The sequence below is a fragment of the Hibiscus syriacus genome, unplaced genomic scaffold, assembly GCF_006381635.1.
Source record: "Hibiscus syriacus cultivar Baekdansim isolate YM2019G1 unplaced genomic scaffold, ASM638163v2 tig00010533_pilon, whole genome shotgun sequence".
NCBI classification, from domain to species: domain Eukaryota; kingdom Viridiplantae; phylum Streptophyta; class Magnoliopsida; order Malvales; family Malvaceae; genus Hibiscus; species Hibiscus syriacus.
In genome coordinates this window covers 530,274-557,286 of record NW_024062223.1, presented here as the reverse complement: position 1 = coordinate 557,286, position 27,013 = coordinate 530,274, and the positions used below count along the sequence as shown (strand labels likewise).

The window sequence follows — 27,013 nt, the reverse complement described above, 5'->3', positions numbered from 1 at the left end:
ATTTTGGAAAAAAAGTTTAGTACTAAAACGGATCAAAACTGATAGTTTAGATACTAAATGAGTATTTTACCAATAAATAAATAACTTCGTTTAATCTTTGAACGCATTAAACCCGAGCTCGTCACTCACCCCATCTGTCTTAATTCTAAAACCCTAGTGCCGCAAATTGACCCAAAAAAAAATCTATGGCAGAATCGAGTCTACTCAGTCAGTACATTGAATCGTTCGTTGATTCGTCCCATTCCCCGACTCAGCAGGTTCACTTTCCTTTACCTCAATTTCTTTAATTTTCTCGAACTGAACATAATTTGTCAGAAAAAACTAATATTGTTTCAGTTAAATTAATATTTCAAGCTCCTAATTTTCATTCATATAAATTCGAACGTGTTGGAAATTTATGTTTATATACGTCATATAGGCTGCAAGTTTGGAGGCCATTGCTTCATTGTTGAAGAATAATCAGCTGACAATGGAAGCACTGGTATTACTTGATGCTTGTAGACTTGTCATCATCCTAATTATATGTTGACGTAGTTGTCGATTCACCATTAAAATCGTGTGAGATCATAACTTTCATCCTATGATTCACGGAATTTAAAACATCGATTTGTCATCGATCGGTCGTCAACCAATTACGATTTCATAGGGTTTTGGTCGTCGGAGGAAGAGAGGTCGAGTGGTCGATGACAAATGACGGTCGGCGTGGGTTTAGGGGTTGAAATGAAGATTTTTAGAGTTTAGGGATTATTTCAAAATTTATGTTTTTTCTTTTTTAAAAATATATAATTTTCTTTTACAATTTTATAAAAAAAAATTAAAATTATTAGATTGTGACACATATCACTTAACGGGAAAAAATAACGCCATTAATGACACGGACACCTAAAGTGCTAACGTTTATAACGTTAAACACTTAAATGGACAAAAATAATGTAGACACTTATTTGACACAAAAAAATATAATTTAGACGCTTACTTAGGTATTAAGCCTTTTTATTATTAAAGATTATCTATAAATCAGTTTTTAATTTTAAGCATTTTCATAATAAAATACAAATAGATTAATGAATATTAAATATAAATTATAAAAGGGAAAATGAAAAATACATCCTTGGAAAAAGAGAAAACAAGGAGCTCTTTAGGAAACTGGAAAATTGAATCCGTAACGAAGAATTTGAGGGGAGAGAGAGAATCGAGATGAAGGAGCCGCTGCATAAAACGAAAGTGGTGATAAGGCATCTTCCGCCGTCAGTTACCCAATCGTTTTTCTTTTCTCAAATCGACGAACGTTTCTCTGATCGTTACAATTGGTTCTCCTTCCGTCTCGGCAAGTCCAAGTTAGGGTTTCGAACTTTTAATCCCTCCTCCCCCGATTTCTGACATCCCTTTAATTCTCTAAATTTCCTTTGCATTATGTTTCTGTAATTTCGTCCATAAGGTGTCAAATGGTGCAGAATTTGTGATTGCACTGTTGAGTTTCTTATTTATTCTTTTGAACGGGGTTTAGAAAGTATTGTTCTTTATCTGCTGGAGGTGAAAAAAGGTAGTTTGGAATAGTTGAAAGTAAAATTTGAAACTAATTTGAGAGCCAAGTTTTTTTTTAAATGTATTTGTTTTGCCAGGAATATGGTTCTCTTAGTGATGTTTTGCTTCTTTTCCTAATGGAGAACTGCATGAAACTTGAAGAAATTATCATAATTTGCAATTCTGTAAATCCTAGTCATAGTGGAAAGCTTGGGAAAGAACTCGTGGTTTAACTAAGATGTGATAGAAAGTTTCAGAAGTTCTATTGATAATTTCTTTTGAACATGCTTTTATTTATTTATTTATTTATGTTTTCATTATACTCCATCTTTTGATCCTTAGGATCTTTTTCCATTTTGTTCTTACTTTGCAGCCATAAGCAACAGAGCTACTCTCGAGCTTACATAAACTTCAAGAGACCGGAAGATGTCTTTGAGTTTGCTGAGTTCTTTGACGGACATGTATTTGTTAATGAGAAGGGTACTTAGGGTTAAATGTCTGATTCTTTACTATTATAAACTGCTGACACATTTTTTTGTTTGAGGGCAGCTTATAGGATTCTTTCTAAATACGTGAAGTACAACTTTTGTTTGCATTTGTTCAATTCAATTGCAATATGTTAATTTCTTTGTCTCTGAGTTTATTTACCTGTTGGTCCATCTATCCTAATCATTTTGACACCCCTTATTTCAGGTACTCAATTTAAGGCCATTGTTGAATATGCTCCTTCACAGCGTGTACCGAAGCCTAGCACTAAAAAGGATGGTCGTGAAGGGACCATTTTCGAAGGTGCATTATTTTGAAAAAAGAGTTCATGTTTAGGCATATTATTTAATGGAAGCCTTTTGAACTAACATTCAAGTGTCAGCTATAGCTTGCTATCTTGTGCTAAATCTTCTTTTTCTTTTATGAAACTAGATCCTGATTATCTGGAATTTCTCAAATTGATTGCAAAACCTGTTGAGAATCTTCCTAGTGCTGAGATTCAGTTGGAGAGAAAAGAAGCTGAACTATCTGGTTTGTTATTATAGAAGGAATACAAAATTGTGAACTTTGGTTGAGTTTTTGCCACCCTAATACGACTGTGATTGATCCCACTTTCTTCTTTTTTAGGTGTTCCCAAGGAAACTCCTGTTGTTACACCACTAATGGAATTTGTGCGTCAGAAGCGAGCTGCCAAGAGTGGAACTAAGGTACTTTACTTTGGAAAAGCTGCATTTCATGTCATGACTTTGCTCTTTCCCCCGAGTATATGGCCTTAAGTCATCATGCTTTCAATTTTGCATTTACTTATTTTGTTATATCTAGCTCACTGACCTTGCATCCATGTGATCCAACTTTATTAAAATATGATGAGCATATTGTTGATAGTAGTTGCATGGTTTCCTTTTAAATTTCCACTTGAATTATTATAATCCAATGTGACCGGAATTGTCGACGAAATGTCTGTAACACATGCTGCAGTATATTATATTAAATAATCCTTCCATGTGTCACTATTTCTTGGGATCTTTATGTTTAAAATTGGGGCCCAGAAAAGGAAAAAGAAACGAAAATGAACTAATAAGCAGTCCTTCCGTGACCACATTTTAGTTTGTTTTGTTAGCAGGGGTCAATAACGACAAGAAAGATTGGCAGAAAAATGGCTGGCAAGCCTGGGTCAAGTAGCAAGAGCTCTGAGAAGAAAAAGGTATCTAATTCAATAGCTTTCTTATGTATTTTATTGCTGGATATTTGAGCATATGGTAATTTACACGTGGATATAAACCTTTAGGTACTTCCAAAAAATAGGATCTTTGCATTGTGGACCTCTCTTATAAATGCACCCTTCCGGTGAATCGGAGGCATTTTATCTGTACAAAAGCATAGCTTCTACTTTTCTGGATCATCTGCTTTATAATTGTGACTGTTCTTAGTTGATATTTATTCTAGCGGTGAGGAACTTGTGGTCAAATAAGATGTCTAAATAGTCTAGTTTCTGTAATTTTAAGCACGTTAAGTTTTCTTTGTAAATACCTGTAGGGTGATATCTTTAGGTGAATTCTTGGAGGTTGCTTTTAATATTTTACAAATTATTGGATCAAATTTTGCAGGAAGTTTTGATGTTCTTAGATATTATATTCATTGCCACTTTCCTATAAAGCAATTTTCAATGATCCTTCCCAATGATCTTGTGTTACTCTGTGTGCATGTCCAATTTTTGAAGTGGTATAGTTTGCTATTTTCTCATTTGATGAAACTTGTTTGATTGGCAGTATATTCTAAAAGACAGCGCAAAAGCTGCGAAAAAGTCCAATTTTTTTGTAGCATCCAAGCAAGAGGATCAATCAGTGACTTCTGTCGCAAAAGAAATAAGAGAGAATGGAACTGGTGAGGGTTTAAACAGTCTTAGAAGAGGTTATGATCCACATAGAGCTTTGTCAGCATTATACCGGCTTGTTAGTGTTATCTTTGTGAATATTTGCAAGATACATTTATAGTGAGAAAACCTAGTTATTGTTATTTTTTTGCACATAAAAATGACTTATGCTGTCCTTGTACGTGTTACTGGATTAAACTAATATCAATCTGAGTGTTCAAAGTCGTCTGCAAACATGTGTCTCATATTTTGCGTCAATAGCCATCTCATTAAATGTTTAACCAGGAAGCTTAGCATGCTGTCATGAATGTGTTCTATTGCAAAGTTATTTGAATATGTTTCTAAAAGAAGACTTTTGTGCTTTTTGCCTATCATGCCAATGCCACCTGTTATTCTGCGTGCAAGTTAGGTGTGACGAACCTTTTGTTATTACTTGGAGGTTAGGGACATTATAATCATTTTATAGATGTAGCTGGCTCGTAATACGGATATGCTGCTGCTAGTTACTTATAGTGCTATAAGAAAGGAATACATTGAAATTTTGTTTAATGGAGCCCCCATGATGGATAGCTTTAGGTCAACCCGAGTTCATGCTTTGGAATACAACTCATTTCTATATTTGATGCTGCTCGGTGAAGGTTTTAATAATGCTGACCTTTTGTTTTCTTATAATCATTTATTATACTGGAATAAGAGCTAGAGCCGCTTGCCATTCTATTTGCACTCAGTTTTGATTGTGTGTGCGTATATGTGCGTGTTTAAATTGATGGTTTATTCTCTCTGAACTTTGGTTTGAATTTTCTTCATTTGACTGGAAGTTGTAATAGATTAAATACAGGTGGTTTTGGTTCTTAGTTTTTCTTTTTTCCACTGTACTTCCTTTCCCCATATTTTTGCTTAATAATAAATTGCTTGCAGTCTGTGGCATTGATGGCCCTGTAACTGGAATTACTTTTGCTGCCGACTCTGGCAAGAAAAAGATCCTTCTCCTTAAACCAAAAGACCGAGAGGCTCCTAATGTAAGATATGTGCCTTTAGTTTGTCTCGTTTCTGCATGCTAATGGTGTCCGTTATATGTTTAAGTTTTATACATGCTGGGACTATGTACTCCTTTTAAATTCTCAGGTGCCAGAGGGTGTATCTGAACAGCAGGGTACATCATCTCCTGCAGCAAAGACACCTGGTTCAACTACTTCAAGACAGGGTCAAAGACGCAAGGCTGGTGGGAAGTTAATAAGGAGCATACTTTTGAGAGACGAGGCAGGCCAAAATCAAGCTTCAGCAGCAGTCCAGCCTCAGCAGAAAACTCAAGCCATGAGTCCCGACGCTGTCAAAAAGCCTCCCCAGACAACTAATCCTCGATTGGGTATGAATGATCATGTCCCTAATGAAATGCCTGCATTGACTTCTGATGGTGATACTAAAAGAGTTTCAGATGATAAGTTCATCAAAAAGGGACTTCATGTTTCAGGTTCTGGAAGCGAGAAGCATGAAAAACGTACAAGAAATAAAGATAGACTTGATCGTGGTGTATGGGCCTCTCTTAATCGTTCTGATTTTTCACAATCTAGTGAAGAACGTCTGACACCCCCCATGTCTTCTCGCACTTCCATGGAAGGTATTAATGCTTATTCACATGAATATCTGGTGTTTGCAAGTGTGGATGGATTTTGGATACAGTTCATATATAAAGTAGTTATAGTGAATTTGCAAGAAATGAGGGAAGCTGATTTACCTCAGTTTCTGCCTATGATCTTCTAGTTACCCCAGGAGAAATGAAATGTGACAGCTAATGGAAGCATCGGGTGTAATATTCCATTATAAAAATGTTTTTACTCTGTCCATAATCGATTGGTTCGGTACTGCTTTCACACACAGTGGCACTAGAATGTCATATTGATGATCTCATTCATATGCAGGCTCCAATTGGCAATTTGGTCGGGGCGCAGCTATCCATAATATTAAAGATGATGGATCTGTCATATCAAGTGAGGGTAAGCCTTCCAAAAGAGGAGGCGCTACAAGCTCCGGAGCCCATGAGGTGAGCTGATTCTATGATGAATCAGCAGCAGAATCTGTCATCTTTTCATTTCACCTTTGGTTCTTATGTTCTTTTCTCTATCGACTTGCAGAAACAAGTGTGGGTTCAGAAATCATCCTCGGGTTCTTAGAAAGTCTAACATGAACCGGTAAGTCTGTTTTGTATTTATTTCCATAAAGATTTTCCGTGACTCGGTCTTCTTTATGGGTTTGTAAAACTAATTCATATGATTTCACAGGGGTCTTGAATCACAACCCTTTCGACCCAATTTCGGGGTCCTCATCTTCTGCCTTGTTGCCATGAAGTGTGCATGCAACACATCTATTTGCCTTGTTGGGTTTGCAATAGTTGTATTCTCCAGGATACGTTCTTGATTAGCCCTTTACCTGGTACTGTATTAACTGTCAAGAGCCAAGTATTGGCAAGCAATCCGATGGTTGCTTGCCTGGTCCGAAATGCGCTGTGGTAAATGTTGGGAAAAGAGGTGATTGGATCAAGTGTATTGCCTGATAACCAGTGGAGTTGCCGGAAGGGGAGATTCTACTAGATGTTCTTGTGGGTTTTTCTTTTTTCTTTTTTCTTTTTAGTGTTTTACTGAATGATGCAGTGCAAAGAGTTTTGAAGTTTGCTTGGATCATATGGGTCCTTTTATATTTATATTTATATTTAAGAAAAAGGGTCTTAGTTTGGAAGAAAAATGTTGTTGAAATTCAAACTTCAAGCTTATCTTTTTGGTATTCGATTTATTAATCGACTAATTTAGATTGAGTTTTATAGATGCTTATTATGAGGTGGTCTTTTCAATTTATTTTTTATTTATAATATCAAAATTCGAACTTATAAACGTTAAATGATCCAATGTCTTATTTTGTTAGGTTGTGCTTTAGAAACTAGAAAAAAAAAGGTTCTATGGATACAATATCCTTGTTGCTTTGTCGAGTGTTTTAATTATTAAAAGTTATAAAATGATTCTCTGATTATAAAAGATTATTTTATTGGGTCCTTTAATTATTAAAAATTAAAAAATGACTACTTAATTATTTATTATGTTTCTAACTATTTACTGGAAATGAAAAAGAAAATAATGAGTAAATTTTATTTATCTATTTTCACTTATCTAATAGTTCTAAATATGTATAAAACTAAAAGATTTGACATTATGTAAGTGGGTATTAAATATGTATATATATAATTGTTTGGGTACTTATTTTCTTGATTACTTACACTAGACATCTTTAAATTAAAGGAGTCGCAACTCTTATTTTTTTTTATTAAAGTAGTCACAACTCTTAATTTTTTAAAAATAATAGTTTATGATTTTTTATTATAAATTTTAGATTTAATGGCATTACAGGTCCCTAAACTTTTTAAAAAACCCAATGTAGTCCTCCAACTCAGAAAAAAAATTTAGTGTAGTCCTTTGACCAACGTTTCTGTTACTTTGTGCTAATGTGACACGTCAAGCAACCCAACATCATATTTTTAACGTTCAATTTGGCCCTCCAACTAAAAAATAATTCAATGTGATCCTTTGACTCTGTTAAATGTTGTTATAAATGGGAAAGTTACACCATTTATCACTTAACTATTTTTTTTCTGCCATTTTAAGCACTAAACTTTAAAAATTTTCAATTTTAATCCCTCAAATTGCTCCTATTTTAATCATTATGACTTATTTTATTAATATTTATGTATGATATGACATTCATTATTCTTATTTTATTAATATATGACTTATTTTAATCAGCCCAATGAACTAACATGCAAATATTGTAACGATCAACGACCAAAAACATTAGTCAAAAAGTCACACTAAGTTTATTTTTTGAGTTAGAGGACCAAGTCGAAAGAGAATAATACGCTGTTTCGTAATGAATGGTTCGTGAGAATGACTATCTAGGAAGAGACGTGGAGCTGTTTCGTCGACATTTTTACTCCGCCGGAAAAGAAGGACCGGCCATAAAGGGAGGTGAGGGTGCCGACCTGGTGGATGGCCTGGTGATAAAGCAAGGAGATTGTAAGTTGGTGAAGACTCCTTTCGGTGCTTTCTTTGCTACCCATCTTCATTCTTTTCTTCAGACTTTTGGCATCCAAAATTTAGTTTTATACTAATTTGTACCCTATAGATATGTTTCACTAACATTATGTAAAATTAATAAGTTTTACATTAAATTATAACTATTATATTTTAAGGTAAAGTACATAAATGATCCCCTAACTATAGGATATTACTTTATTAAATCCCGACTATTAAAAGTTATAAAATGGTCCTCCGACTGTAGGGAGTTGCTTTGTTGAGTCTTTTGAAAAGTTACAAAATGGTTATTCGAGTATTAATTATATTTCAAATACTTTTCTGTTAAAATTTTGATGACAGCCTGAGTTGTATGTTAAGCTGCTGACTAATATATGATAAAATATGATCTCATAATCTCAAACGACTATCATATCTCAGTCAGTGTGTTAACGTCCAACTCAGATGACCGTTAACTTTGACGAAAAAGGATAAATTTGGAACATAATAAATAGTTGAGTTATCGTTTTGTAACCTGTAATAGTTAGGATCTAATTATATAATGTAAAAATATTTTTACATCTTTTTAGGACAACATTATAAAATGAGAATATATTCACTAGAAAAAGAAACAATGAGTTAATCTCAACCTTTAGTTTTCTTTCATCCAACGATATAAGAAGATATTTAAGTGTAAGTGGATCCTAACCCATTTTAATATGCTATTAAATCCAATATTCATTTTGATTCGAGTTTATGTTTAAATTTTCTCTAATATCATATAAGATATTGAACGTAAATACATATCATGACCCTAATATGGAGACTTTTAAATCATTGGGTAAACTATGTATTTTGTACTTAAATTATCAGTTTTGATCCGTGTTAATACCTAAACTTTCATTTTTTTAAATCAAACTTAACGTTTAGTCTTCATTTCATTTCATTACCCCATAAAAAATTAACATATTTAGTATATAAACTACAGTTTTGGTCCATTTTAGTACCTAAACTTTCATTTCCCCTCAAAACTTAACGTTAAGTTTTGAACGAGTGTAATAAAAGAAAATAAAAACAAAAATTTTTAACAGTATAATGCTAAAATGAAAAAAAACTAAACTTTAAGTATGATTTTGAAGAAATTGAAAGTTTAAGTACTAAAAGGATCAAAGTTTATAGTTTAGGCACTATACTCGTAATTTAGCCTAAATTATTTTGTGAACCAGCCAATATGAGTGACATGAAGAACATAGGAGTTGCCACACCAACACTGCAAGAATGGTGCGAAACCGATGCTTGATCTACCTTCCCTGCAAGCTTTTCATTGTATTCAATTTGTCTTTCTCCTCATGCACTGTAGCTCACTGTTATTTTATATTTTCATTTAAAAGCAATAACTCTTTTAAATTTAGATTTCTTTTAAAATTTAGGGTAAAGTATACAAATAGTCCCCAACTATAGGATAATATTTTATTAAGTCCATCGACTATTAAAAGTTACAAAATGATCCTCTAACTATAAAATGTTACTTTATTAAGTCCATTGACTATTAAAAGTTATAAAATAGTAACCCGACTATTCACTATATTTCAAACTCGTGCTTTTCTATTAAAAAAATGACGGTTGTCTAAGTCGGACATTAATATGATGACCAAGATATGATAGTTGTTTTGAGGCTCTAATATCAGATTTTATCATATCACATTCAACAAGTTAACGTTTGACCCATAATACCGTAAATTTTTAAAGAAAAATGATGAGTTTGTAACATAATGAATAGTCGGATGACCATTTTATAATTTTTAATAGTCAAGAGATTCAATAAAGCAACATTCTATAGTCGGAGGATCATTTTGTAGATTTTAATAGTCAAGAGACTTAATAAAACAATACTCTATAAACGGGACCATTTGTATACTTTATCCTAAAATTTAAGTGAAGGATGGAAAGGGTTAATTCCAATCATTTAATATATGCGGGTCCAATTGTGAATTCCAAATTAAAAACAATCCCACATCGGTACGTGAATTGCGAGAGAATCCTTGAGTCTATTATAAAAGGTGAGGGGATACGGAGCATAAGGCATCTGTGCGCTTGGGGCAATGACACAGCTCATGAGGTTCTAACCGAGGCGCGTCTATTGCTGGTTGAAAACTATTTCCAAACCCCCTCTTAGGCCTGGGTTCACCCCTGGCCTCGGAGAATTTCTGGAGGGGCTCCCTTCGGGGTAAAGCCCTACAAATTATATGTTCGATCTTGGAGCCCTTACAAATGACATGTTTGAATGTCTCTACAAATAGGGGTGCACAAAAAATTCGAATATCCGAATATCCGAAAAAAATATCCGAAACCGGTTTTGGGAAAAACCGGTTTTTTTTTAACCGGATCGGATTTTTTTAAACCGGTTATTTTAACCGGTTTGGAGAAAAAAACCCAGACCGGTTTTTTAACCGGATAAAAAACCGGTTTGAAAAAAACCGGTTAAAAAACCGGTTTTTATTCGGAAAAAAAACCGGTATGGGTTTAAAAAACTAGCCGTTAATATAGTCGTTTTTGACCGTTTTTTTCTTTAAAATTACTATTTTACCATCCTAAACATGTATAAATAGGTTGGGGATGTATTTGGTTGATTACAACTTTCTCAAATCTTATTACACAACACTTAAACATCTCTCAAATCTTAGTTTTGTAATTTTTTATTCATCATGAGTAACACTGCTGAATCTTCCGTCGGGGGAAACCTTGAAGTCGTGAGAGTGATCGAACACACTCGAAACAAAGATATTTGGGATCACTACGATTTATGTGAGATGTCAAATGGCTCGAGGAGGGTGCGTTGTAAACTTTGTCTAAAGTTTCTTGCATCGGAAGGAAACACAACGTTGAAGAACCATTTGACAAAATCATGCAAGGCACTTCGCTCAAGATCGGATCCTAGTCAATCGAATCTTACACCGCAAGGTGGTGTTTTTGTTTACGACAACGAAAAATTACGAGAAGCGTTTACAAAGTTCGTGATTACAAAAGCATTGCCGTTCGACCACTTTGATGATGAAGATTTCACGACAACAATTCAACAACTAATGCAACCACGTTATACTCAAGTAAGTCGTACTACCCTTAGAAGAGATGCTATAAAAATGTGGCGTACGGCGAGGGAAAAAATGATTTTAGGATTCCAAGAACACCGTTATGGTGTGTCGCTTACATGTGACGTTTGGAGTTCCCCTCATAATACCGGAAATTCTTTTTTAGCCGTTACGTCACATTGGTTAGATCAAGATAATTGGCAAATGATGAAAAGAACAATCGCGTTTGAATTATTCGGTGAGCCGTATACCGGTGCTAATTTATTTACACTTTTAAAACGGGTAATTTGTCTTTATAAATTAGAAAATAAAGTTTTTTCTATATCCTTTGATAATGCATCGAATAATACAAACGCGGTTCCAAGATTGAAAATATTACTTTCACCGATTTTAGACGGTGCGTTTTTTCATACCCGTTGCGTTGCACACATAATTAATTTATCCGTGCAAGCCGGTTTGGAGGTTATTGAGCCAATTAGATTAGAATTTAAAACAATGATAAAATCGATTCTTTGTAACAACAACAAAAGACTAAATGATTATAAACGATTTTGTAAGTCTGTTAATAAAAAAGCTTTGGGTCATAATTTGGATTGTCCAACTCGTTGGAACTCAACTTGGATGATGATGCATACTGCCTTAAGGCAAAGGGAAACATTGCAAACATTTCACGATCGGCTTTTCGAGAGGGGTCATGTCCCAGACATTTATCCGGATTCGAGTTGGGAAACTATAGCCAAAATAACCGATTTGCTTGAGGTTTTTAAAAATGCAACAACTTTTTATCCGGTGTTTATTACCCTACTAGCCCGTTGGTTCTTAATCAAATATTTTTGTTGGCTACCCGACTAAATGACTTTGAATTTGAAACCGAAGTTTTTCAAGAAATTGGCTTTGCAATGAAGGAAAAACTTTTAAAATATTTTAAGGAGATTCCCCCCATTTTTACTTGTGCCGCCGCTTTAAACCCAACGTTAAATGTTGGTGGGGTTGAAACACTAATTGAACAAATTGCGTTTGCTTTTAATCTAACCGATGATGAACCCAACTTTGTCCAAAACCAAATAAATTATTTTAACAAATGTTTTCGAGACATGTTTGCAATTTATTTAACTAAATACGGATCAAGTAGTGTAATACACGATCAAATGAGAATGAATGCGGAATCATCTAGTAGACGTCCAAGTAACATAAATTTGAATCTTTTTAACACTCTTGTAAATTCCCAATCCAAACGATCACGTACTACCACCCCAAGTAGCGAGTTGGGAAATTACATGTCATGCGATTTTCTATCAAAAATGACATTTGAAGAGTTTGAAAGTTTGGATATTTTGGCTTGGTGGAAAGAAAAGGAAGCACAATTTCCGATTCTAGCCGCCATGGCCCGTGATTTACTAACCGTCCAAGCTTCTACGGTAGCTTCGGAATCCGCTTTTTCTGTTAGTGGCAGGGTTATATCACAACGGAGATCAAGACTAAGTCCCGAGTCGGTGGAAGTATACATTTGTTTAAAGGATTATTTGGATGGAGCGGCTCGTAAGCAACATATCACCACCCTAGAAGATGCAATTGATGCCGATTTGGAAGCAAACTTACACATTGAAGAAGTCGAACTTGGAATATCCCCTCCAAACGAAGAAGGCGAAGATGATGAAGAAGAGATGGCAATGTAGTTTATTTTATAACTTTATTTCAATTATCGTAAACTTTGTTTCAATTATCGAACTTGAAGTTTTTAAGTATTTGAATTTATCGAACTTGGAAGTTTTTAAGTATTTGAATTTATCAAACTTGGAAGTATTTAAGTATTTCAATTATGTTGAGTTAATTAAGTATTTCAATTAAGTATTTGAATTTATCGAACTTGAGGTTTGATGCTTTCTCTTTGATTCTCTCTTGATTCTAGTTGCTTGATGTTTCTTGTCTTTGATCAATGACTTCTAAGCTTGCTTAAATACACCTTGAATCACTTCTGAACGTTAGTGATAATTAATGAAGATAATATAGCCGTTTAAGTGTGAAAACATTTAATAAAAATGCTTAGAGCGTGGGGGAATCGGTACCCTCTCATAGGGAATCGGTTCCCTAAGTGTAAAATTCAAATATTTCGACCGTTGAATAGGGGGGAATCGGTACCCCTATGGGAGAATCGGTTCCCTCCGAGCATTCTGGAAATCTCGGAGCCAAACCATTTAGTGAGGAATCGGTACCCCCTTGGGGGGGAATCGGTTCCCTATGAGCAATCTGGAATATTAAAATCGGTTTTTTTATAACCGGTTTTTTAAAAAAACCGGTTTTTTTTAAAACCGAAACCGGTTACACCGGTTAGGATATCCGGCCCTCCAAACCGGTTAGAAACCGAACCGGTTATTTTATAAACCGGTTTTTTTTCTATGAGAAAAAACCGGATCGGATAAAAACCGATCCGGATCGGATTGAAATCCGAATTATGTGCAACCCTATCTACAAATGTCACACTTGGTGCCTTCTGCAGTTGTTCGAACTTGGAACTCGAAACTCTTACAAAAGACGTATGATATGTTCAACTCTTACAAGAGACATGCTTGAATTTGCTTATAAATTTATTGAACTATTAATAACCTTAAATTTCATTAGACTTATAAATTATTATTAAATTTGTCAACATCATAATAACTATTTTGAAATAATTTGATATATATAATCACAATTCTATAACTTTAAAAAAATTCAATAGCCAAAACAATCTTCAATGATTTTTGACAAGCTTTACCTAATAATATCAAAGGTCAATGAATTTACAATTTTGCCAAATCTAGCAAAAAGGAGAAGGGTTAACCAGCCAGAATTGAAACCTAATCCTGTCCAAAGAAAACCATTGTAACATTTGGACTTGCCCCTAGCAAAATTCCTAGTTCTATTGTTGTTTCAATTGGCTTGATCCCTTCATAAACCAGAATAGCACCTTCATGTTGAATGAGGTTTTGTTCCTCTATATACATTAATGAGCAACTTAAGCTTAAGTCTCAAACTTCCATTTCGAATTGGCGCATGGAATCCCTTAATTAAAGTTCCGATGAGATGAGTTTAGTTCCTCTGGTTGTCAGGCGTCTCTTCTACTTGTTTCAATGTACTGCTCATACAAAGAATGATGTCTTGCAGGCACGTAATCCTTGAATCTGTTACAGACGACAACAGAGTGTAAGATCAGTTACAAGCTAACAAAGGACATAAATGAATGATATGCTAAAGAATATCGATAATCTAGCTATGGTAAACTAGCAAATTGTTTCTTTGGTAGTGTTGTAAATAGGATAATATTGATAGTCTAGGTATGGTAAACTAGCAAATGGTTTCTTTGATAGTGTTGCAAATAGGAATGCCTGATTTCAAACAATTTCAAAGGGCTTGCAGAGAGGAGTGGGGTATAAACGAAAGTGTCATTAAGCATAGAAGATGATGCTCGTTCTTCATCATGTGCGGGAACATTTTATGGCTAATTAGTCTATGCTTAAAGCTTAACTTTCCGGTTTCTTTTCCTAATGGTGCATGGTATTCTTAGGGATGGCAATTCATTTGAACCGGACCGGTTCTAGCCCGACCTGATTGGGTCAGTTTTTACTTCTGAAAATTCGGATTCAAGTCGGATCATGTTGGATTTTTTTAGGGTGTGGTCGAGTCAGATCGGTTTAGGTTTAGGGTAAAAAAAAATCTACTTGACCTGACAAAATATTATAATTATTTTTTTATATATTTAGGAATAATAGTAATAATACCCTTTCTGTTTTATTTTGTTCAATTATGTCCATTATATAAGTCGAGTTGGGTGTGTGTTTTAACCTAAAAAATCAGGTCGGTGGGGCCCTTCTAAACCTGGGTTGGATCGGGAGCAGGTGGAAAACTTCAATTTTTGGGTATCGGGAGAGCCAAAAACCCGACCCGACCCAATCAATTGCCATCCGTGCAACTGTATTTTTCTCCTGAGTTCATTACCAATCATGGTTTTCTCGAACTGTATTTTTTCTCCATTTCTTTTTCTTCTTTTGCTACTATGAGATTCTTCTTCTCATTCACAATGAGTACAAGGTTTAACATAAGTCTGCACAATTGCTTGCCTAATGGAAGAACCATCATGGTAGAAACATTTAAAGCAAAAGCATCATATATCCAACTTTCAAATTCAAAGCTATTATTTAAGTGACAGCCATTTTAAGAGTAGATGCGTACCTTTCAAGAAGAGGAAGCCTCTCAGGTCCTGAAAATAATCCCACAATGCATTGCAGAAGATTATCAATCTTTATCACTTTGGACTTCATTTCCCTCATGTAACCCACAAACTGTTTGTACTCTGCAGGACTAAGTTTCTCTTTTACCTTGAGGCAAAGAGATTATCAAAAATCACTACAGGGAATGAAATCAAGGATCAATTTTGGCAACAAGAATGTTGCAATTTCATATCACCTAGAAACAATGATGTTCATTTAAGGTCTGGAACTTCCCTTTTACATAGTTGATACATAGAATCGAAGCAAATATCAATACAACTAAATCTTCCAATTGCTGACATGTATAAGAAATTTTGGAAGAAAAAGAAGATACATTTTACCTGAATCAAAAAAGCAGAGCCTTTTGTTTCCACCGCACCACGTTGTTCGGCACTTAAGCGAACATCACTGTTTTTATGCTCGAGGAACTTAGTATCCACCTCTGCAGCTCCAGCATCCTTGGGTAGTAAATGAAAATCAGCATTCAAAATATATGTAGCATCAGAAAGATTGTCGTGTTTCGCTGTCTTACAGTGACAGGAGGATCTCTTGGCCCTAATCTTTGGGCAGCTGATGCATTAACACTGGGACTGCTATTATGCTCTGTAAGTTGTACCTTGTGTTTCTTCATAGAACATGGCACTGGTTGTTTCTCTTTACTTTGTTGTTTTTCCAATGAAAGATCACCAGTCAAATCAATATTATCATGATTCTGATATTGCATTTTCCCCTTTCCAGTAATTAGCAACTTTTTCTCTTTGATCATTAGATCACTTGGTCTCTTCAACCTTTTCAAATCCATACAAGGAGTGAAACATGAAAGGTTGGCAGGAAGAATATCTCTGAGATGGCTCGTGTTGTTGCTTTTAACTTCTAAAAGAGAAGACGGTTTATCATTGGAGTGAGGTATAGCCATTGATGTAGACTGCAAAAACTTGGTATTAAGACGCAACCCATATTAAGGAAACAGATGAAACAAGATAAGGTTGTGCATACAGAACTATAGATACCCAAGAAGGGAGCTTTCTTCGGAAGGATTTGTCCAGAGGCTGAGCAGTTTGTATCTCCGCTCTATTTCCTATACAAAAAAATACAGCATAAACAGTAGTGTTTTTCATCCACCATGTCAAATAGTTTATTAATGATGGACACAGAGATCCCTTTTTTAATTAACTGATGGATACATTTATTTCTGCCATCATATCCATAGCTAACACATTCATCATTAGCAAGAAGTTCCGGCTCCATATAAAGGTCACGGTTGATATCGTTACTATCATCAATATCATCAATAAGAAAACCTTTAAGCTTGTTATCCAGGAACATGTTCAGAAATACCGTAATGAAAGAAAAAATATGAGTTTGTTGTTAGATATTTGACCAAATATGATTGTAGGGTTCCGATAGAACCTACCACTACAATAACCCTAAAGGGAGATAGGGCAAAGAGGAGCGAAAAGGGTTTTAAACAAGACAGGAAATGGAAACTATTAGATGTATTGAACTCATAATTCATTAGATACTTGCTTAGGTTGCTTTTTTATTTCTATCCGTCCCCCCTGGGTGAGTTGGACAATCGATCAAAACAGGTCGTCCCAGGAATTAAGATAAAGGGAAGAGAATTGACTTTGAATTCTCTGTCAATCACAATCCTGTTTGCATATCCTTCTTAACTTGAACTCTTAATTACTTTATCAGGTCAAAATTGAGAAAAAGAAAATGTAAAATCAATGTCTAGAAAAGTATGCTACCTGATGAAGATTCCTTGATCCCCTCATCAGGAGCCGATGCTGTAGAACATGGACTTAAATCTGCATGAAAATGGGAAAAATTGGTGATCAAACGAAGGCAACATTGGTGACAACATTGATTAAAAATGCTATAATCAGAAAATAATAGAACCCTCAAATATCTATTAAGAAATAGAGCTAGTTTCGATTTGATGTCAAACACCAGTGAGGGTGAGCAAAAGTAACAGTGATTTTTGCAGCTGCGAGACTGAAGAATTTTACACATTCTAGTGAAAACAAAATGTATCTGGTGGTTTTCATCACAACAGTTTGAATGTCAGTAACAGTGAATTGTATTGATTGAAGAATCCATCTGAAAAGCAAGTAGAGACTAGAGACATTCGTAAAGTAGAATATGCATAGCTTATTAATTATAGGACAGTCAAAATCTACTCCATGCACCTCATCTTCAATAACTATGGACTCACAGCTGCCAGCAATGGCCCTAAAGGATATAGCTAAATATCAAGGAGGAGGTTTAGCCAAGTGAAATGAAGCCTGTAAATGCGGAATTAAGATGTCACTCCATGAAAGATACTAAGATTGTCCTGTCAATGGGGAGCAGAGACCAAAGAAGACACTCAGGGAAGGTAATGTCCTAAGTAAAACACAATGATTTGTATGATCCGTATAGATGGTTGACAAGACATTTCTAAAGATTATGAGAAATAAATCAAAGAAATGGAACAACAGAAACATTATTAAAGGGCATATAACCGATGCCTTTGTGGTATGCTACTTCTGGTTCTGGCTTTGCATGACCACGGCTTTCTCCATCTCGAAAGAAATGAGTCAGCGTAAAAACAGCATTGCCGAATTTGGTGTAACACTGCAGAACCAAAGAAGGAATAAGCAGAATCCTTCAAATAAAGGGTCGCTTCATTTTCTAGAAGTATACCTTAATATGGGGTTGTATCCAAGCAGATATTTGAGACTGACGATTTGGTTGAGCAAACCTGTAAAGATCTCAGAAGATCAAGTAACCATAAAAGGCAAATTGATAATAAGTTGACCATTTCCAAAAGAGAGTTGAAGGGAACACAACCTAAGGAAAATTGTTCAGTTGCAAGTATTAACTACAACATGGACGATACTTGGATGAAAGATCATGAGAAAGGATAACAGAAAACAAATACCTTTCATCACAAAAGATAATCGCTCCATAATCATGGCGATGACGGATAACTCGTCCGATTGACTGGTTTACAGCTCTTGATGCTTGTTGGTTGTACCAGTCTTCTCCAGTTAACAACTTAAGCATCTGATGAAGTCAGCACAGAACTTGTTTAACAATTAAAAACATTTACATTAATGCTAAAACATCTTTACTTGAGCAGTATCTGCATTGTTCATTACCTTACATCCTACCCCGGGTGATTGTGCCTGTAGGTCCAAGTACTCACGTTTGAGACGAACCTGTCATATTATCTATCAGATTTGTAAAAAGAAGATACGCACACACACATATAAAGCAATGAGAAGGCCATGGTAACTGTCACACACACACACATATAAAGCAATGAGAGGGTCATGGTAAGTGTTTGTTGATACATGCACTCATCTGTAATAGCCAAATTGGTAATATGATGCTCATTCCACAGTAACATATTTAGAGAAAAAAAGAAGCAAAGTTCATGATGAGTGAAGAGTGAAAACTGCCAATGAAGAAACTGAGTAATGGGCTAAGGATGAACAAACCTTGGGGTCTGTCCTAGTAGCAAATGGCATCCCTGTGATGACCACTGCCCTTCCAGCATGGTCAGCAAAATCTAATCCTTCACTGACCTGAAATAGAAAAAAGAAAGGCATAGTAGACAAGGCTGAACTTCAGAAAGATAAGTTCCTAATTATTAGCAAGACCACACTAATGTAAACTCGCAAGCCATGTGGAGCGTCACTTATTAGCAAGATATGTGGCCAGAATCATTCCTCTCATTATACCACTAACAACACTGTTCATACAGATCTAGAGAACCTAGAATCAGACATGAGTAGAAATAAGAACTATTTCGGGATTGCAAAGAATATTACTTCATAGGTTAATCCAAGGTTTAGTAACATATACAAGGTGCAAGAACTCACTCATATATTTTTTTTTACTGGGGATTTATAGGTTATTCACTAAAATCTAGTATCTTCTAAATATATAAAAAGAAAGAAAGATCTATTGAAGAATTCATAAACCAGATGGTGCATTATCCAAAAAGCAGCATATTTTCTATCTGATAAAATAATAAAAACTACTACACAGGAATTATGTCAGAGAAGTTCGTAATGTTGTATCTCTAAAGCCCTCAAACAACCTTCCACAGTCACACTTTATGGTTCAAAAGTCCAAAGCAGATCTCTACTTTTTTTCACCAAATATTACATGTATGTTTGATACAGTGCAAAAAAATTGTCTTGCTTCAAGTTTTGGATGAGAGCAGCATACCTTACCACGACAAACGGAAAAAAATACTGCACCGGAAGTGGAGGTGTCCTTTAGTTTAGTCATATAGTCCTGCCAAAGAAAAGAAACTATTTATCTGTGATATGAAGTCTTTGATTAACTCAGAATACAATACAGGAAAAATTAAAATTTTCATGTATCTACTACCTCAATTGCCAGAGGAAAGAGGGATGCTTGTCTGGGTTCAATAACAGGTTTCTTAAATTTGCATATTCTTTCCCATATTGTACTTGAATTTGTGTTACCCTGCAAGGAGAAAAAATATAATGTTTATGAATCTAAAATTAATGGAGTTATCTTCCATTCTCCATTAATCTTGCTCCAAGATCTTACCATGTTCTTCCAAAAGCTAATGCACTGGTCCAAAAGGTAGTAAGATGGGAAGAATACAAGCAGTCCATCAGGTACAATTCGAGCAAAATTGACTGGAAAAAGAAAACTGTTACTGTTTCTATGAATAAGCTTAGAAATCCCTCATAGATCAGAGCATTAACAGGTCACATTGCGTCATGTAAACAATGTGCTCTTTCTTTTACAAAGTCTGATTTTTTTGAACATGTATACTCAACCCACTAGGGTAGAGTCATAGGCATAGCACGTTTTTATCTGCAGTCAAGTGGTCTCCCACTGAGCTATGGACCTATTGGCAATTCTCATTGCATACTTTATTCATATAAAATGACCTGCTCACATCTATTATTCAAAACAATTCTACATTCAATGATACTGTAGTGCAATGACATGAAGAAGTTGAGAAGAGAATCGACAGCATTTCTACCATCAATAAGCGATCATATTTCTCCTTGGATTGTAAAGATAAGAGAATCTAGAGATGGTTAGAATGATACTATTTGTTCTACCATCGACGCATCAAACTATTACCAATGAAAAATTGAAAATGTTTGCATACCAACAGCATTCCCAAGCTCTTGTTTGTATTCTGGAGAATCACGATTCCTAAAAGAGGAATTGAAGGGATGACCTGATGGACCAAGTGAGACTACTCCAGCCCATATCTGATTTGAGGATATTACATGAGGATTTTCCAACTGAACAGGAAAATCTCTGAGATTGCATGCAGAAGGTTTCTCTTTAGTAACTAATATTCAAGAAAGCCAGCATAATAGATATAGAAATGAATATGGGCAACTTACAATTTCAATTCTTGAGCAAATGAACCCAAGGGAGATAATGTACCCGATGTCAATATAATAGATCCAACTCCCATTTCAGTGAATGATTGCATCGCAATTCCTGAATTGAAGCACCACCACCCGAGTGTCCTGGATGACTTACCTGCCAAAATTCAAAAAGATGAAAATATAATTAACTTTTTACAACAAAGCATATCAAAAGATCACAGCAGACTGCTGGTTTTCAGGACCAGAACCTTATGGCTCCTTAATCTGTTATTATTGATTAATGAAGCGGTATGAAGAACATAAATTATTTTCAAAAAGTAGAATAAATTCAGAGGAGAAAGGGATAGACTTAAAACTTTGCACAAAGAAAGCATGTGCACCTATAGTGCAACTTGGAATACACAAATCTTGCTAAATTTGTCTGCCCATTTTGGTATACAGGAGGCTGGAGATAGAAGATCTGCATCTTGTAACTAAATGCTTTCACAATTCTACGCAAGTATAACAAGCAAGATTTCAATTTTGAACAAGATACAAAGGAAATACTAGCAACCTTGTTACTTTTAAGAATGCAATGACTCCCAAAATACTGGTAAATCCAACAAATTCCAACTAACTTCATATGCATGCCCCAAGAAACACTAGTTCCTTTTTCAGTACTTTTTTTTATACGAATTTCAGGCCTCATTAAAAACTCCCTTCTTGATTAATAGATCTTTTAGGAAAGCTCCTTAATCAGCGGAAGGAGGAAAAGAGTGTCTTAGGAATATATTAATCATAAGTAAAGTACATAGGATACAACCAGAAAACACACTTACACATAACCACATAAGATTTTAAACACAAAAACAACCAGACTGACATCAAAACTAACTCAACCCCTAAACATAAAAAAACCACCAATAACCTACAAAGAAACCTCTAACACAAACAAAATAATTCATCCAATCCCCTGTTTAGCCAGAGAATTCGCCTCACAATTGCACCTCCTCGAGATGTGTCTTACAATGATCTGCCTGTCCAAAACAATAGAGACAATTTTTTCCACCATCGAACTAAAAAAAGGAGATGAAGTTGGCTGCAGAATCCAATCCACTACTGCTTTACAATCACTCTCTAATATTAATCTTCCCTTCATCGCCCACTCCGACAAGAGAAAGAAATCAATGCCTTTCTCCATGGCTTTCAGCTCAGCCAATGGAGGGGGACCTGGACCAACAACACTCGAAAAAGACCCTAGGACTTTGCTGTTCAAGTCTCTTAAAATGCCCCCAATTCCCCCCAACAACCCATCCCCACTGATTGCCCCATCAACGTTAACCTTGAAAAAATGAACTGGTGGAGGACGCCAATCCTGAAACTTCAATTTATTGGGTGCCTTAATCTGAAGCTTATCTACAATGGTAGGGTCCCCCACTAGGGAATCAACCTGAATAATGACATTCGGATGCTTAGCCAGAAACCATTTAGCCAATCTAAATCTGCAAATGAAGGATAGAGTAGAAACATCCAACTTCCAATTCTCAAAAACCACCAAGTTTCTGGCCTTCCAAACTGACCATAGAACAACTCCCGATATAAAACTCCATATTTGAGAATTTGGCCTCAGGTCAGACCAAGAACACAACAAGGAAATAGGATCTTTGGGCAGGACAGACGAGATATCCCATAACCTTAAAAACTGCTCCATAGGTTCCCTGCAACCGAGCAGGAGATGAAAAGATGTTGAACTGTTTCATCTTGCTTTGAACACAGCGGGCATAAAACCTCCTCCAAAGAAACTCCTCTTTTAATCAACTCCGTTCTAACCACTAGTCTTTGATGTGAAACCTACCAAAGAAAAGTTTCAACTCTTGGAGGAGCCATTCCTGACCAAACGAACCTTTTCCAATTAACCTGACCCCCTGAGTAGGATGAAAGGGTCAACCTACATGCTTTAACCGAGAATAAACCATCTTCCTTCCTCGACCAAGACAAAAAATCATCCACCGTATCAGACAGAACAACATTTCTCAATGTTCATTTTTGCTGAATTCTTTTTGCGTCCCAGACTTCCTTCCTGTGCTTCATTTATATTAGGGAAAGGGGGAAAAAGAATAACTAATGAATCTTCTTCGTGGATCATGAGGTTCCTAGAAAAGGTGGTGTTCATATGCCCATTTTGAATGCTCACATTTGACAACCAGAAGAATTATAATGATCACATAACAATGTAAACCTGATTTAAACAGAGAAGTAACTTGAATCAAGCCAATCAAATACTTGTGTAGAATAAATTAAAGAACAAATAACAAATTCTAACAGTTTGGTCTCTGAGTTACCTTTCAAGATATCTGTAGCCTTCACCTCAGCCTCTTGCACATGAACCTGAAATAACAGATGAAAGTTAAAATATGAGATGCCTAGCTTAGGGAAGAATAGTATGGAAATATTGCCCACTGTTAAAAAGGTAATGACAACAACATCCACTATCACGAGTTTGTCAACTCAAAGCTCTGAGTTCCTAGCTTACACGATAACTATCAGCATGACGATTGCCCTTGTCTGTGAATATACTTTTAAGGATGTTGCCAATGCTTTCCAGCTTACATCCACTTCCCTTTGTGTCATGCTTTTTATCTTCCTCAAGCAGCAAAGTAGCATCCTCAATGATATCAATAAGCTTAGTCGCAGTTTCATGCGTGATATTGAGATCAGCTAGTAGTTCATAAATGTATGGCCCAGGTTTGGTAAATCCAAGTTCCTTGGATTCGATGGGAACTTCAGCAATTCGCTTCTGAAGTTTCAAAAGAAGAGCTGAAAAATGCAGAGTATTTCTCTAAATAAATATATTGGTAAGGATGCAATACACACACATATAGAGAGAGAGAGATGCTTACACACAAATGCATGCACAATTGCATATATATAACGAAATTACAAACAAAATTAACCTGGAGTGGCCAGCAAAGTGACTGAAAGGTTTTCTAGAAGTACAATATCAGCAACTTAAAGATCCAAAGCTAATTCAATGCAGGAGAACAAATATAAATTCATTCAAGAACAAGTGTTCCATTTGAAAATAGTTAAATGTAATAAATAGTTGCATGCAATAAATAGTTGCATGCAAAAGCATTTCTAAGAACAGCAACGTAGATGCACTCTCAATGTACCAACTGACTTACCTCTAAGGATTGCAAAGTTATCAGGATTCCATGATTTATCATATGATTCTTCTTGCCTCCCGACAGCAAGATCAGCACAATTTTTCGCTTCAGAAATACAAGCCGTCAACAGCCCAGAAGACAAGTCAAAAGAGGCTGCATCAGCACAGATGCTCTCCTGCATTAGATTTCCCATAAAATCAGTGGCTAAACTGAAGCCAACAGAAGGCAGAAAGTAAACTATCAGATCAGTTGGCCTATGTCATTCATAGAATGTCTAAATTCCAATGGTGAAGTGACCAAAGAATACCAATTAACAACAGAAAATATGTTCTATCCAAAATTTACACATAAATTCCAGTTACAAATTTCAATTTTCCCCTTACAAGGTTGTGAGCTTCATCAAAAATCAGTATGCTATTGTGCCACTCAAGACTAAGGGATTTTCTATATTCACGATCTATAAGATAGTTGTAAGGTGAAAATAAAATATCAACAGCCTTGTGTAGTTCTCGTGATACATAATAAGGGCACCTGCAAGGAAAAAATATGTATAAATTAGCAAGAAAACATGACCAGCAATATTGAAGTTAGTAGTGGGGCTTTACTACAAGGCATGTGTTTAAGAAAAAAAAAACATAACAACCACTGTCCCCATATGAAGTATAGAAAAGGAATACTATTGCAGAAACCTACGGCCCATGTTTTCTTCCAATATTCACCAAATCCTCTATGTCAATAGGTTCATCTCCAATATGAGGGTTATTCTTCATATAATCTACAATAAACAAGCAACATTAGTGAACACCATATGCACCCGAACTATTTCCAAATAGAAACTTCAAAAAAGATATTTGAGAGATGGTCGGTCAATTCACTGGAAATAAGTGAATATTGATAAGCATTTGTTAATTTCTTCTTGTGGATTGAATAACAATCCGTATGATTCAAAATTTTAACAGTAGTTCCTAATAGTCATTACACACTCTAAAGTCAGGATCAAACCACCTCATCCACTTTTACAGTCAGTCTATACACGATAAAAGTTTTCATCATCTCGGACTTAAAAGTTCAAATTAAATGAATTATTGAATAGGTTCTGACATATTCAAGGCATTGGCAGTGCATGTCAAATGACATCTATACAGATGAGTAGAAGTACCAGCAACATGTGGGAAATGAGTGCAACGACGCTTCCAGTCCTTTCTGCAAAGGGAACGGCACGCATTTGTCTGAGCTTTTCCTCTAAGTAAACTTACTTCTTCATGTATGCACAGCTGCTCCCGAGATCCCAAAACAACCATTTTGGGCCTGTATATCATCTAACATTCAGAAAATCAAAACCCAAAGCCAAAAGACTGAAGCTTAGGAAAGTATCAACAAGATAAATGTCCATAGCTACCCTGAAGACGCTTAAGAACATATTGTAACAACAATGATTGACAGCAAGAGAAGTTCTCGTAGATGTGATATATGACAAGAAAAGGTTGGAAATCTGCAGTCTCTTCACCTTTCTCTTTCTTTCGATAAAAGACAAACAAATTTTAAACCATATTCAAAGAAAAATAAATTCAATTGTTGTTATACCCTCATTTTTCCCTTCTTTTTAAATACTCCAGATGTGCAATATTTTTGCTAAATACTAATCAGAAATGCAAAACATCCAGCTAGGCAAAGAGAAAAATGAAGATAAATCCAAGAATAAATCAACTTAAACCCTAGAGTGAAAAGGTTTCCAATAAATACAGCAGTTCTTTTATATTTCAATCAAAGAGCAACTAAATTGAGACTGCAAATTGATCAAACTGTGCAAAACAGATAGAGCTTGATTTAATAACCAAATCAAGCTCAAGTCCAACTTGATCGAGCAATAGAACATATGGATTAATAGAGTTTCACAATTGCTCGGTTCTAAAGCATCTTATATCACCTTGAGATTCCAGATCTTATCTAATAAACCAGATACAGGGAAACAACTCTACCCACAAAAATATTTTTGAAAAAGAGAAAGAAGTAGTTATCAACTCAACAAGATTCTCCTCTGCTCTGGCTTGTAGAATAAGACAAAATCAGACATATCACATAGGCCAGCCAACAGACTTTGGTTTGGTCTACAGCCAAACATGGGTAATGGCAAGAATGAGCAAGATTAGCTTAGGTGCAGATGTCAGAAACAAGCATGAGCCAACAGATGCACTTCTAGTTTTTCGTTAAATTTGGAGGGTCAAAACTTATACTCATACCAACTTTGAGGTGTCAGATATGAAGACAACTCTGACATTAGAAATGTAAAAGACATATTAACATATTAATTATCTCCACTACAGAACAGCGCGCATAACTCAACAGGACTGACAAGCTAGTGGTGAAGAAACATAAAAAAATGTGTCATGAAAAAATCAACAATGACCTGTAGTTGCTTCTTCTCAACTCTTGAATGACTTGCCGAAGTTGGCTGTGAGTTCGTGAGGTATAAACAATGGTTGGAAGGTTACCGGCCTCAGATTGTGAAGATCGTACATCAGATTGGCTCCCAAAGGCTCCACTCTTTATTTTACTACTACCAGTTGAAAAACCACCCAAACTTTTCCTCCAGGCCAATGTGGCACAGAGAAGACATAATGTTTTCCCAGTTCCAGTAGGACTCTCCAAAAGTGCATTACACCTCTGCGACATCAAACAGCAAGTGGAAATAACCATTGAATTAACAATATTCATACATCCAACACTTAGTATTTCAATAAAATTAGAACTCAAAACAATAACTTAAAACAACCTAACATCAATATCTAACTCAACTATACCAAAATATAAGTAACAATGACCCGAATGACCTTCAATTGCATAACCATGTTTCAAAAGGGAATACAAAATATAAGGAAATATACCCTTTGGAGAGCTTCAATAACTTTCTCCATGTAAACAAGTTGGCAATCGTAAGCCTCAAACGGAAAATCAACATCGATTCCCCGTAATTTGTAAGTGGGCATTTCTCTTCTATTTTCTTTTTTCTGTTTGGATTACGAGAAAGTCGATGAAAGAAAATGGTTGGGTTTAGCTTTGTATATAAACCCTAGGGGAAGAACGAGCGGGACTTGGATTTTCCCGCCTACAATCAAAATATGTCGAATTCTCTAGTAGGTCCCTATACTGTGTTTTTTAATATCATTTGACTTTATAAATATCAATTGAGCTTTGATTGGATTTTGATT

At 35.4% G+C, this 27,013-nt stretch overlaps 2 protein-coding genes and 1 non-coding gene across 3 annotated transcripts; 2 read left to right on the top strand and 1 right to left on the bottom strand.

The window, feature by feature from the left end:
• The first annotated feature begins 1,120 nt into the window (after nt 1-1,120).
• LOC120204104 (regulator of nonsense transcripts UPF3-like) lies at nt 1,121-6,670 on the top strand. Its single transcript, XM_039204190.1, has 13 exons — nt 1,121-1,337; nt 1,898-2,004; nt 2,218-2,313; nt 2,443-2,541; nt 2,638-2,717; nt 3,134-3,214; nt 3,780-3,894; nt 4,802-4,902; nt 5,009-5,249; nt 5,355-5,501; nt 5,803-5,924; nt 6,016-6,072; nt 6,163-6,670. The coding sequence occupies exons 1-12, from the start codon at nt 1,198-1,200 to the stop codon at nt 6,052-6,054; spliced, it is 1,368 nt and encodes a 455-aa protein (XP_039060121.1). The 5' UTR covers nt 1,121-1,197; the 3' UTR covers nt 6,055-6,072; nt 6,163-6,670.
• Nucleotides 6,671-10,022: 3,352 nt separating this feature from the next.
• Nucleotides 10,023-10,173, top strand: LOC120204271. Its single transcript, XR_005523923.1, has one exon. It is a non-coding gene; the product is annotated as a U4 spliceosomal RNA (small nuclear RNA).
• A 3,738-nt stretch (nt 10,174-13,911) lies between these two features.
• Nucleotides 13,912-26,855, bottom strand: LOC120204103 (regulator of telomere elongation helicase 1 homolog). Its single transcript, XM_039204189.1, is given in 25 exon segments — nt 13,912-14,126; nt 14,128-14,188; nt 15,237-15,382; nt 15,616-15,803; nt 15,806-16,199; nt 16,285-16,352; nt 17,026-17,085; nt 17,782-17,893; nt 17,963-18,020; nt 18,201-18,325; nt 18,421-18,480; nt 18,763-18,849; nt 19,499-19,567; nt 19,664-19,762; nt 19,850-19,941; nt 20,427-20,581; nt 20,671-20,812; nt 22,980-23,025; nt 23,171-23,454; nt 23,823-23,979; nt 24,188-24,335; nt 24,498-24,579; nt 24,964-25,112; nt 26,212-26,468; nt 26,690-26,855. Coding segments are annotated over 25 exon segments (3,171 nt in total). The 5' UTR covers nt 26,792-26,855; the 3' UTR covers nt 13,912-14,096.
• Between the last annotated feature and the right edge of the window lie 158 nt (nt 26,856-27,013).